General features: G+C 35.3%; 1 protein-coding gene across 1 annotated transcript; it reads left to right on the top strand.

Annotated features, from left to right (window-relative positions):
* The first annotated feature begins 2,275 nt into the window (after positions 1-2,275).
* il13ra1 (interleukin 13 receptor, alpha 1) lies at positions 2,276-11,524 on the top strand. The gene is made up of 11 exons (XM_055197144.2): positions 2,276-2,392; positions 2,478-2,608; positions 2,881-3,014; positions 3,973-4,123; positions 4,386-4,488; positions 4,609-4,793; positions 6,007-6,143; positions 6,519-6,654; positions 6,814-6,913; positions 9,672-9,747; positions 9,864-11,524. Exons 2-11 carry the CDS (start codon positions 2,536-2,538, stop codon positions 9,981-9,983), a joined length of 1,215 nt encoding a protein of 404 aa, XP_055053119.2. The 5' UTR covers positions 2,276-2,392; positions 2,478-2,535; the 3' UTR covers positions 9,984-11,524.
* Positions 11,525-13,734: the final 2,210 nt, after the last annotated feature.

The raw sequence follows: 13,734 nt of genomic DNA, 5'->3' as shown, positions 1-13,734 counted from the left end.
ATTAAGGTTTTATTTAATGACAAGGAGCTGTTGAATGTTTTTTTTTCTCCGGTCCTTTAAATTATTTGAAAATTGCCATCTTTGGTGTGTCGGGAATCAGACGAGAACCCAAGCGCGGACGATGAGGGGTTAAACAAAAACTTTTAATTACAAACACAAGACAAAACAATAGCCCACGTGGGGGCAAAAAACAACAGGATATATATACAAACAGAGACTAAACTTGACTAACAGCTTGACATCCTAGACTAGACCTCTTGACTGAAAAACATACAACAATGATCCTGAACAAAACAAAACAAAGGAAACAATGACATTAAATAGGGAAACCAAACAAGAATAGGGTCATTCTACGGAAATGTCCATTTTTCTGTCCCTAGCCTTTACAGATATATTACACTTGAAAATTAATTAAAATTCCAAGCACCACAGAAGTGCTTGTCCCCACAGTCCAGAAGGGAAATGCTTTATTTTGAGATCAAAAACAGTGGTTTCTTCAATTTAAAATACAATAATGTGTCCATAACTATCAAATATATGATGTCAATTAAAAAACAAAATGCTAAATAAATCTTATAAAATATATAATGAAAGTAGTGGTCCCCTGGAGTTGTCACTGGTGTTACCGTTTAACAAAAAAACTCTTATTTTTAAAATAAAAATCACACTGATGACATCACTTGACTTCCTTCTTTCAATTTCCTGGAGATCTATGAAGAAAAGTCCATGGTAAGTTCACTTTCTCTTTTCACTTATCAGAAATCTTCTCATTTATCTCATGATTTCACATGAAGCTTTTAGTTTAAATCACTGGTATGACCTCCTTTATTGTTTGGGAATTGTAAAAAACTAGAATACAAATGGATTAAACTACTTAATTTAGTGAGTATACAATGATTGACAACATGTGGTTTGATACTTTGCAGCAGTAATTTTATAAAATGCAGTATTCATGAAAATTGTCACTGGTGTTACCTTCCTCATGCTACCAGTAAAGATCAGTAACACCAGTGACTGGTAATTTGTTGTGTCTTGTCAATGTGTTTTTTTTCTTTCACATTAAATAAAATCTTTCACATGTGACATGATCATAATCTTAAATTCATTGAATTCTGCTACACTTAAGAATTAAGCTTTAAAGCTGTAAAAAATATTTTATAATATTTCATAAACACCTTTAATTTTGCTAAAGAAGTAAGGTAACACCAGTGACAAAAACATTGTGTATGCAGTCTTTAAGTACATGCACACAAAAAAATTAAAAATCATTAAGCTGTCATTTATGTGTACTCATAAAGTCAAAGAGTAATCTAATAATGTGGTCTAAGTTTAAATGTAAGAAAAAGAAATCAATTTTAAGACATCTTGCAATACCAAAACCAATGTACTGCACTAAAAACAGGGGAAAGTTGAATCAAGGAAAATAATTAAGTTGTTTCAACTTATATGTTTAAGTAAAAAACACTTTAAATGAAAAATCTAAGTTGAAATAACTTACATTTTTAGTTGTTACCAATTGATGTATTTTTTTTAAGTTGATCCAACTTTTCACTTGTGACATGCTTGCTGAGAAAAACACTGGGGATTACAAATATAAAATATAACACACTAGAACAGTGGTCTCCAACATGGTGCCTGCCAAAGCACATTCTATTAATAGGCTCAATTTTAATATTTATTTAAAATTTTAAACAATGATAAAACATATCAACAGGTAAAATAAAATGTTTTGAGTAGATAAAATGTTTTATCTACGTGATAGCCCTTGCTTACAAAAAGGTTGGGCACCCCTGGTCTAGAAAGACTCAGACTTATTAGGTTAGTAGGCTACTGCCGACCAACCGGTCACCATGACTAATACATGAATACATGACTGCTTCCCTTTCTCAGTTTTGTTTTATAGACCATAAAACACTTTGTGAAGGGTAGCAATTGTTGAATTACATAGTGAATGTAATTTCATTTGAAAGCTTACCACACTTTACACTATCATGTTAACATTAGTTAAATTAATGTATTTTCTAAAAATGAAATATCACTTACAGTAGCAACATGTTACTTGATCTTTGTTTATGTTCATATAAATACGATTGTTTATTCATATTAGTTTATTGTGGATTAACTCGTGTTTACAGATTGACATTTGATTTTTACAATCCATGTAGTAAAATAAAACATGAACTAAGATTAATAGATGGACTAGTATACGTTTTGTTCATGGAACATTGACTAACGTTAAGAAATGTAAAAGTGTTACCAAGGTTAGTAAAAAAACGTAAGAAATCACCCAGTCAGGGTGGAGAAGATCCGCGCGCTCACACTCCTCCCACTCCAGAAGTCTGACAGACTTTGAGCTTCAGTCTCACTTTTACTTTGACCGTGATACTGACAGGTAGGCTTGTGCGACTCACAGATTTATGTTTGTTTATGTCGACCTGAACGAACTCTTGACACACCTTTTGTGTTTATTAAAACAGGATTACAGGACGTCGCTGCGGATTTAACCCAGAATATCTGCCAAAACCTTTAACCAGCATGTGTCGATATTGGGATATATCCTTGGTCATATGCTTCTCTCTCATGTTTGTTGGCGTTGAAAACATGCCAGGTGAGTTGTTGGTTTTGGTTAAGTTTTTGTTTGAAAATTGTTCCCCAAATTTTCCTGTTACAGTGACGCGCGCGCGTGCGGGATATCCTGTGTTAAATTCCCGAAACGTTCTGACGTCAGAGACCAGCATGTTGCGACTGTAGTTTCTTGTTTTAACCTGCTTCCAATGCGCTGTAGTTTACATTAAACACATTAGCATTGGTTTAATTTGCTTGTTTGTTGTCTTTTCTTGGTCTTCATAAAATGTGGCCCACGCTTCTTGAACATCATAGATCAAATGCCTCCACCGAAAAATCTGATGTATACATGGCGAACACCTTTCACGCTGTATGTAAAATGGGAAAAACCTGAGGATCTGGATCCTACTTGTACAGTAAACTATACTGTGACAATTTTTGAGGGACAGGTGAGTGAGTCATTCTCTCTCTCTCTCGATCAGAATACACACCCACACTTATCAGGAAAACATTTCTACTGTAGCCTACGTGTGTAGCTAATCTGGCGAGTTTCCACTAAGCATCTGTAAGCCTCGCGGGACAGAAGCAGATTCAGGGAAATTAAACGGAAGAATAGACTGTCACACTTTATTATCTTTGTGCTTGCGTTATATAACATATATACAGCGGTTTGTAATTCGGTTGACGAAACGTAGGCAAAAAATTTTACGACTGCTGTGGCTAGTCATCATTAATTTAAGTTTAATAAATACTTAATTATTTATAATAATATTAATACATGTTAATAGATAATAAAGATTATATAAAGTAAAAAATAACCATAAATTAATGAATTAATGTTTTAACCTCCTTGTATACCTTCTTATTTACAAAGGTTCTATAAAAAAATCGTTCTTAATTAAAAAAATTAAATAAGAACATTTTCTCAATTAAAACCGTTATTGAAATAATTATTGCAGTAATAATAAAAGTTAACTTAAAATGTTACTTCAGTTGGTAGCACTTAAAAAACTTAAACTTACCTTTTGATTTTACTTTAGGGGATTTTACTTTTAAGTGTTAACAACAGTGTATGATATTGTAGAAGCCTAAATAATTTGTCATTACTTTATATAATACTATAAAGTTTACATTATAATTATTTTTAATGTTTACTTAGAGAGATGCATCTCCGTTTCATGTAAGCCTTGGCGATTTTTGTTACCCTAGTTTATTCTGTAGATGGCAACGTGGAAAAATATCATGGACATACATTCACGCCCCTTTAACTTATGCCACCTGTTGTGTTTTGAAGCAATATGAATTCTTTTTGTTGGATTTAAAGAATTTTTGATGATCTACTGAATTTAAGGACTTAAAGGTTTATTTTCTTCTGTAATCACCAAGCCTGTTGTCTGTCTTTCCCAGTTTCAACATATAATTCAAACCTCAAACAACTTCTACTCGATGAATTTGTCCAATAAAGATGGGTTAAACTTCTCTGTTACTACAAACCCAGGAAACTGTGGAAACAAACAATCAAGCCCACCAATAAGCTTTGCCATCCCTCCACCTCCAGGTACATGACAGTCTGATGATTTTTATTCTCTTCAATTAATTTATTGGTGGATGTGTTAATATAGTGGATGAGTGTTTTTGTTATACTTTCGTAAAACCACTGATATTTCAAGTCATTACTTATAATATGTAAAAAAAAATTAGTAACTGCAGAATGTGATGTTTTACCCCATTAATGTTTATGGAGACAAGAAATAGTCCATTAATTTATAAAAATTAAAAAAATTATAAAATCTAATTTTGCAAACGCATTTTTTTTCTAGTGATGCTGGTGAGAAACTTGAACTGCATATATTATTCTAAAGACAAGATGATGTGCACTTGGGATCCTGATGATGATGATGCCCAAGACCTCGATTTCTATTGGTAAACTATTATACATCATATTATATTTATCTGATTGGCAGACACTTTTCTGTACCAAAGCAACCTTGACAATATGGTTTATTTGTGACAATTAATAAAACTTTTGTTTGTTTGTTTTAGGTTACATGGAGAGGAATCAGTTAAATGCTCCTCATATATACATGAGAACATGAAGATCAGAGGATGCAACATTACCAGTGAAGATTTCAAGAGCAAGACAGATGACATGTTCTATATGGCTATTGGAACTTATAAGAACAGTACTGTTATAAACACATTTAGGATGCCAGGACCATATCAAAGTGGTATGTGGGTGTTTTTCTCTTGGTTTCCATATTCGCTATAGACATTTCGCTATAGTCTGTGTACTTATCATTGGAAGTACAGTGCTACATTGTGTAAAACTTGCTATAGCTATGTTTAGAAATGTGAGTTTTTTAAAGGTCACATAACACACACTGTTTCTGCTTATCTCATGTCAATCTTGAGTACCTATAGAGTAGTATTACATCTTTCGTATATCCAAAGAGTCTCTATTTTTATCAAATTTATAAAAAAATGGATCAGCTATTTTCAAGCTCATGGAAGCATACCGCGGGTGACACACATAAAAAAACCTTATCCCACTATTTCTAGATAAATGAAAGCTTTAGCACAAGTTCTACCAGTAAGACTTAATGCTACATAATTCATTACCTTTTCATCTAGCCAAACATTACTTGACTGTTGGAGTATTTAAGTCCCATCCTCAACCTCTTTTGCGTGTGCAGATTCTGACGCTGACCTCCATCCTCCCCACAACCACCAGGTTGGCCCTAGTCCAAGCATCGGGGGATAGGCTCCTCCCCTTGCCTTCGTCTCAGGCAGGAGCAGCAAGAATATACAGCCCTTCGGCCTTGAGCTATGGACTGGGTCTGCGCCAAAGATTTATATAATCGCTGCATTATTTTGCTTACGAATTGTTAAATAAATACCATTGCAATGATACATTGCCTCCTGAGTCTTTCTGGTAGAACTTATGATTTACTATGTTTGTGTCGTTTACATTATATGCACTTACGTGCTAATTGGCAACAAAACACAGACATTTGATGCAGTTTTACTTACTGCCTGCGACGTTGGGACGTTAGACAAACAAACAAACACGCACTGCTACCTGGGATAAAGAAACTATATCCATTGTTTCCATAATGCTGTTTTTTTTTTTGTGAACATTAATTTGGTGATGTTAATTTTCGTGTTGGCTCTTAGTTTGTGTGCGTGTGCCTTATTCGTGTTGAATTGTCCATACAAGGACGTCCACTGCACTTGTAGCACTGTTTACGCAAAAGATTCAGCAGTCGAAAAAAACTTTCCGAAACTTGTACGAATCCGACGAAGTGCATTCGGCACAGAACTCCCGAATGGTTTTTGAACTTTTGCCCATGTTAAGCGTGAGGAATACAACTCTTCCGTGTAATAATAAGTTATAATGCATGAAACAACAATCTTTGTTAACTGTGTTTTCTTCCTTTGCAGTGAGACTAAACAAACCTAAATTTACAATCAAACGAAATGGGAGAAATCTTTTACTTCAAACGACCAGATCAGGTTTTGAACACCTTGATGAAAGTTGTTTTTCCTACAATTACACATATGTCAAATGCAATGAAACGGTGAGACATACTTTTTATTCACTATAAGTACATTTGAACCTGCACAATTTCAGCAATCAGCAATCAAACTTTTATCAATCCGATTAAAGTGATAAATAAAAATAGAGGAACAAATGCCCACCCACTAAAAGTAAAGCTTTTGCTTTGAGTTTTTTAGCCTTAAACCTTTCAGAGGTTTTTTGGATGTGTACATTCACCTTGAGTATATTTTCACTGAAACTACAAATACTCATAAAAGTACAAGCCTCTTTTGAAGTATTGCTCAAGAGTCCAAAAAATAAAGAAATAAAATACATAATGAATCCTCGTTTTAAGCATTGCCCCACAGAAAGAGACTATTTGGCCGTTTTTGTTGACAAATGGTTGTTTTTACAGACCTCAGCCAGAGTTAATACAAATATTCATAGTGTGGAGTATGACCCAATCTGCAAGTACAAAGCCAGAGTCAAGATGGAATTTGAAGAGAATTGCGGTGCAGGGGTGATTGAAGAAAGTGATGAAGTGGAATACGGTATTGGCTCTTTCCTCGTGTCATATGACAACTGTATTGAATGGCTATAATGTTTATATCATATGTTTTGAATAATTACTGTTAATTGAAAATAGTGCACATTTTACACAATTTTTCTTTACCAGTTGAACATGAATTTGTATTTATGTGCTTTGACAGGTGAAGACCGCGATCCAAATTTGCCTGTGTTACTGGTCTTTATTTTCATCGCTGTCTTCATTTTCGCTTGTCTGATAGGGTGTTTTGTGCTACTTCGAAGGTAATGAATATTTTTTCTAGTTGTTTTTCTATTTGAAAAAAATTATTTATAAAAATTTGTAAAAATTGGCAAAATTCACTAAATATACCCTTTTCCTGTTCATTCATAAATATGACCAAAATTTGTGCAAGAGTGCTCAACACAATTTGCATAGTGTAATTCCCCGATGGTTCTGAAGGCAGGTTGTTAAGGAAGCAGCATACGAGTCACTCCACCTTTGTTATCAGGGCATTGACTATCACCACAGTTATTAATAAATTGGTCACATTTTTGGGTAACACTTTACAATAAGGTTCATTAGTTAACATTAATGTATTACCTAACATGAACAAACTATGAGCAATACATTTGTTACAGTATTTATTAACCTTTGTTAATGTTAGTTAATAGAAATAAAGCTTTTAATTGTTTGTTTATGTTAGTTCACGGTGCATTAACTACCGTTAACAAGATTTTAATAAAGTATTAGTAATTGTTGAAATTAACATTAACAAAGATTAATAAATGCTGTATAAGGCGGCGTGCACACCAAAGCTTTTATGCTGCGTTAACACCAACCACGTTTGAGGCGTAAAAATCGCATCTACCGCGCCTAGTTTGCCGCTTGGACAGTTTAGAGCGAAGTAGACACGCGGAAAAAGCAAGCATTAGACGCGCATCAGAGGCAAAATCCGCTTTTGTGGGAGGGGCAAGTGCGTTTCGGTTGTCTGTTTGCAAGATGACTGATGTTGATTTTGCATTTATCGAGAGAGTTACCGGTTTGTATTTGGTAACCTTACTATAGGGGGAAAATAAACGGCGCGGGTCGATAAACATCACGTGACTCAAAAGTGAAATGTGTATTACAACTTACCAGGTTGCTCAAAGTCCGCACTGATACTCTTCCAAGCAAGGTCCTTTTTATTCCTGACTCTATAGAAATAAGAACTTGTGTCGTATAGCTCCGGGTGACTGCTCACGGACAATATAAAGCGTTCCTTCAGGTTGAATGAGTGACTTCGGGCGGGGCTCCTGATTGGTTAACGCTGCGTGAAATTCTGCCAAAATTTTCAACTTGGGCGTCAGCAGCAAATTCGCGTCAAACGCAAAATGCCAGGGGCTCAATTTGCAACATTTGCGCAAACTTGACACGCGAATGAGACAGAATCGCGTCATTCGCGCCGCGAGACCTCCAGACGTGCGTCAACGCGTCCTCACATTGACGCGTCCTCCTCACGCTTCACGCCTCTACCGCGGCTGGTGTAAACGCAGCAATACCCCGGCCGGCGCATGTTTTCGATTGTTTCCAATGGAAGATCGGCGTTTTTCAAATAAGCCAGCAGTTTTCTTCCGCACTGAAAACCGGCGCCCGGCATTTTTTCTGCGCTCAGTGCTGAGTGTCGAGAGTTTAAAAATATTTAAGGGGTTACCAAAACTTTTAAACGCGGCTAAAAAAACTGGAGGTGCCTAATGCCAGTTGTTTTTCAGCTGAGTGCCAGCTTTCTTCAGCTGAGCGCTTTGGTAGCTCTGATACTTCAGCTGTGAGCCGGTTGGTTGCTGTGGTAATGTCCCGCCCCTCCTCCACTGGGATTGGACGGCCATGTGAGAACTGACATACGGACTACCGGCACATCCGGGAACTTGACTGTAAATTTCGTCACCGCCCCTTTTTGGGGGATAAAAAGCAGCCCTTCCATTGGCTTCCATTCAAAATAGCAAAACAAAGCAACGTTTTACACAGCCGGCAGGCGTAAATAACTTATGAAATCACTCAGATTAAACATGTGGAGTATTTATCTGTCCACCCTGCCTGCCATAGAGCCCGAAAGATACATTAACACATTTAATTTGGTCAATATAAAAACATGTCCCTTTCATTCTCACAGCGTCAATTAGTGTAACAACGCCATCCAGTGATTGCTGGAAATATCGCTAAGCCAGTTAGTTGTATGACTCGTCGGAAAAGTGCACTCATTACTCTAAATATAAAGACATAATAAATAAATACTAAGTAACTTTCAAATACGAAGTAAAATCATTCACTTGCTTCCCTGTTGACTCGATGAGGTACGAGTAAATGTTTGGGTAAGACACCTCTGGCCAATAGGGAGCGTTGTTACACAAATTTGATGCTGGGAGAATGAAAGAGACATGTTTTTATATTGACCAAATTAAATATGTTAATGTATCTTTCGCGCTCTATGGCAGGCAGGGTGGACAGATAATTACTCAACATGTTTAATCTGAGTGATTTCTTAAGTTATTTACACCTGCCGGCTGTGTATGAAGGTTGCTTTGTTCCGCTATTTTGAATGGAAGCCAATGGAAGGCCTAGTCTGATTTCCCCCAAAAGTGGGCGTGAAGCTGTTCAGAGACATTCTATGACGTTGCGCCGGTTGTGCGTATCGACGAACGGAGCTTTTCACTCAAAGTTGGATATTTTTCAACTCGCGGAAAAACCGCCGAGCGCGGAAGAAAACCGCTAGCTGCTTGCTTATTTCCATTGGAAACAATTGAAAACATGCGCCAGCCGCGGGCGTAAAAGCTTTGGTGTGCACGCCCCCTAAGTGCAGTTCATTATTAGTTCATGTTAACTAATGTAGTTAACTAATGTTAACTAATGAACCTTACTGTAAAGTGTTATCCATTTTTGTTTGTTTCATGATGCAGTTTTGTTGTTAATGTGAATCTTACGAGTCACAAAGAAGTGAGCTTTAACCTTCCATTAGGAGAATCTAATAATCCAGTACTAAATAAGAATTGACCTCTTTTTCCTCAGACATAAAGATGATTTACTCCCAAAAATTCCAGACCCATCACAATTTTTTAAAGAGAATATCAGCAATATCAAAACGGTAAGTTTTGCAAACATCATTTCTGATGAACATTACTCAGTACTTCAGCAATATTAGTTTATTCTTTATATCAGATGCCCCATAATCAATATTCACTTTTCCTTCTACCACTGTAGAGCTACACAGCTCCCAGCTTATATGAACCTAAAGAAGAGCCTGTAGAAAGCCTAAGTCTTGAGCCCCAGACGCAACTCCTAAAGGATCATATGCCACGAACGCTGGAATATAATGTCTAATCACTGGAAAGTTCACCTGTGGATTTACACACATTTACTGTAAATCAGGGAGGACTCTACACTCAAAACTTGAAGCTGCGGGAATGTCTGTGCGACAGGAATGTTTGAACTCTCATTGTCCCTCCCTGCCATCATACGTGAGGACAGCAATGAACAAGTCTCACCTGTGCGAGCGACTTTGCCCTTGCTTGTTTTCAATGAATGTATCGTAGAGATAAGTGAGGCAATAAATGAACTTTCACGGAGCGTCCTGATTGGAACTTATTTTCCGGGTATGAGTGTATCCACTCCAAATGTGCCGAAGCCAATGGACTACATACTTGTAAGCTTCAACCCATTTCATGGAGCTCAAAAGTGGAACATGGCAAAAGATGAGATTTGTGAAATGTGGAAAATGTAATGTACAATACACCTTTCCGTGCTTGTTTATATAGCCAAGTTTTATTTGATCGGACTACTGGGTGTTTCTGAACATAGTTTACAAATAAATATACAGTTGAAGTCAGAAGTTTATATTCACCTTTGCCAAGTATATTTAAACAAGGCCAGACGTTTATTTGTAGAAAACATTTCCTGTCAGATACTGTTGGTTTGCTTTACTTTAAGAATGTGAAATGTCTTAATAATACTAGAGAAAATTATTTATTCCAGCTTTTTGTCCACACATGCACATGCAAACTGTAGTCTAGCTATTTTTAGGGCAGTTTTGGAACGGTGGGTTCTTGCTGGCAGTCTTTCATGTTATGTTTATATAGGACTCTATGTTTACTGTGGATGTTTACTGCGGATGTCTACCCTTAAGGTCCCTTGCTGGAATTTATTTGCACTTTATACAACAAACTATGTTTGGAGACATGTCTAGGAGACAGAGTAAAACACCTTCTGATGCGTGGATGCATAGTCCAATAGGGTTTATACATATGTACTATTGTGTTCAGGTTCACCTCTAGTTTATTGCAGTTAGCAAGAAGAAGCTGAATACGTCAATGCTTGACACACTGTTAACCCTGATATTGCCTTTACTTAAACAAAGAAATGAACATCACTTAAGTCCAAATCTTAGTTTAATTTAACTTATAAGTGTATAAAATTAAACTAAAACATTCAATTGAAATGGACTTAAAATGATCAGTACATGTTGTAATGAATACCCATGAATGCTTTTTCACAGAATAAGAACTTTGACTACTTAAATGTTTGTTAATAAAATGTCATAGAAGTTTAAGCTCATTATTGATGTTGTTTTGTTGTAAATGATCATTTTGTGAGGTCACCATTTAGGTGATCAGTGTTTACTTAAATGAGCCCTGTTCAGCACATTTTATTGTACTTTTCTCTCCACAGTACTGACAATTCATGTCAGAAACACAGTTTTGTGTGTGTTTATTCAATGGTTTTGTGTTATAATGCCATTTATAAAAAGCAACTTGGTTAACAAAATGGAGAGCAATTGATTTACAAATTATATCAAGTTAAATCTTGCTGAAGTTTTAGTTCAGATTACTTATTTTTTAGGGCAACAACTTTTAATAGTTTTTCAACTTGGCCGTGTTTACGGTGCATCATTTTCTGGAATTTGTCAAGGTCCTTATAAACATACCTTAGAAAATGATGTTACTGGTGTGTATAGACACAAAGTTTGGCACTGGCATATATTTGCAAGTTGAGACAGCTCAAACATGAGATTTAGTCTAGGACTAGCCTTAAACTTTGTCTGTGAAATCACAGCAAAATGTCCTAAATGTTTTGTCAAAACTTTACTTTGCAGTGGTTTAAACATTTTTTTAATGCTTTTTACCTGAGATTGTTTAACTTTTGACTTCAGTTGTACAAGAATACTGCTACAAAAAAAAAAGTGTAAATAAATGTGAAGATTTGTTGTTTTGTATACACTGTGACAAATTTGATGTGTATAGGTGTTTCAATTTAATCACAAGATGTAATTACACTTTTATCTTCATTATGAAAAAGAATGCATTCAGATTTGTATAATTTTATAAAAAACAAACGTGAACATACTGTAATTAAAAGTTACTATATGTTTAACCTAAACTTTATGGATACTTAAAAAAAAAGGCTGAATGAATGACCCTTGTCATGAGAAGACAAAACTGTATCCTTTGCAATCACCCACAATTCGCACACATTATAAAAACATAGCAAGACAAGAATCGTCTTTGAGCTCGTCCGATTTCATTATGAAAAGCAAAAAAAAAAAATGTTTAGAAATGAAAGCATACGTTTAAATTTTTTTTGTAAAACACAGATGGTTAATATATGATTCTCATTTAATGTACTGCATTTACGGAAAGTCAGTTAATGTTAAAAACATCTCCAAAGTATTCGTGTCCTGTGACCGCAAGGGGCAGAGACTGTTATGATGTTGCCATGTGTACATATTGTAACTATCTTAATTAACTGGCAATTAATGCTGATTAAACTACACTTTTACATTTTAAAGTCATTCATTACATTTTAAAGTCATTCAACTATCTGACAAGTGATAAGAGTTGCTGTGTAAAATATTAAGTTGCATTTGCAAGTTAAAATGACTTGTAAATCCAAGTTGATTTAAGTGCAAAACATTTTTTACAGGGTAGTTTGACTGGTATGGGGAGTATGCTATCTTTTTAGGACGCAGTCTTTAGTTTGAGAAGCACCTATTAACGGTGACTGCTATCAACTATGGCTGCTTAAACTGTTTAAGGGCTATCTTGGCTGCCACATCATCAAGTGTTGTCAAAGGTCATTCTTATTTTGAAGACACTTGGATCATGGCAGCTCTGGTTTTGCATCCTTCATTGAAAGCTGCTTCTAAATACAGTCAAACCAAAATTTATTCAGACACCTTCAACATTTATCTTTAAAAAATTTACTATCACAGTTTATTCTATATAGTTTGGACAATGATAATAAAATATGACAAGAACTCAGAGTTAAACTATTTGATATTTCAGTGGTTTCGGCCATGTTAAACTGTCTCACAAAATAAAAAATTACAGTAGGTTGAATAGCTGTCAGTTTTAAATGTAAGTACACAATTAGATAATACCTACACTGTAAAAAAAAGAATTCTGTAGAAATTACAGTATTACTGGCAGCTGGTTGCCAGTACCTTACTGTAGATTTTACATTTATGTTATTTACTGGCAACAGTTTGTTCAAAGTTAAATGAACATGAAACATTTTGCAGTCTTAATCTTCTACAGTAAGTTACTGGCAAACAGTTGCATAATTACAGTTAATTTTAGGTCAACCATTCACCAAGCAATGCTTAATTTTGTTCAGTCTTTGTATTAAGGTTGCATTAGCAAAAAACAACAACACTTAAGCAAAACATGAGGTTAATATGTCTAAATAATTTTGGGTCCCACATTTACTGGTACTCCACTATTGAATTTTTTAAGTATAATATGTCTCAATTTTCTCTATTACTTAATTAATCTAAGGCCTACACTGTAAAAAAAAATAGCTGTAATTATGCAGCTGGTTGCCAGTAACTTACTGTAGAAGATAAAGACTGAAAATGTTTCATGTGCATTTAACTTTGAACAAACTGTTGCTAGTAAATATCATAAATGTCAAATCTACAGTAAAATACCGGCAACCAGCTGCCATTAATACCGAGTAATACTGTAATTTTTACAGACATTTTCTACAGTGTAGTCCTGGCTTAAGCTTAGTCATGGTGTCTGAATGATTTTTGGTTTGACTGTATAGATGCTTCCTTATTTCATTGCTCCTCTGTCCT

The sequence above is a fragment of the Misgurnus anguillicaudatus genome, chromosome 21 (genome assembly GCF_027580225.2).
Source record: "Misgurnus anguillicaudatus chromosome 21, ASM2758022v2, whole genome shotgun sequence".
Taxonomy (NCBI): Eukaryota; Metazoa; Chordata; class Actinopteri; order Cypriniformes; family Cobitidae; genus Misgurnus; species Misgurnus anguillicaudatus.
The sequence above is the reverse complement of the archived record's forward strand: the minus strand, read 5'-3'. Positions and strand labels throughout refer to the sequence as shown.

What these genes read in the sequence shown, in the direction of transcription:
- il13ra1 (XM_055197144.2), top strand. Translation starts at nt 2,536, where the DNA reads ATGTGTCGATATTGGGATATATCCTTGGTCATATGCTTCTCTCTCATG. An exon ending in TGCCATCCCTCCACCTCCAG is followed by an intron (nt 4,124 to 4,385) that starts GTACATGACAGT and finishes TTTTTTTTCTAG; the next exon opens with TGATGCTGGTGAGAAACTTG. An exon ending in CAAGACCTCGATTTCTATTG is followed by an intron (nt 4,489 to 4,608) that starts GTAAACTATTAT and finishes TGTTTGTTTTAG; the next exon opens with GTTACATGGAGAGGAATCAG.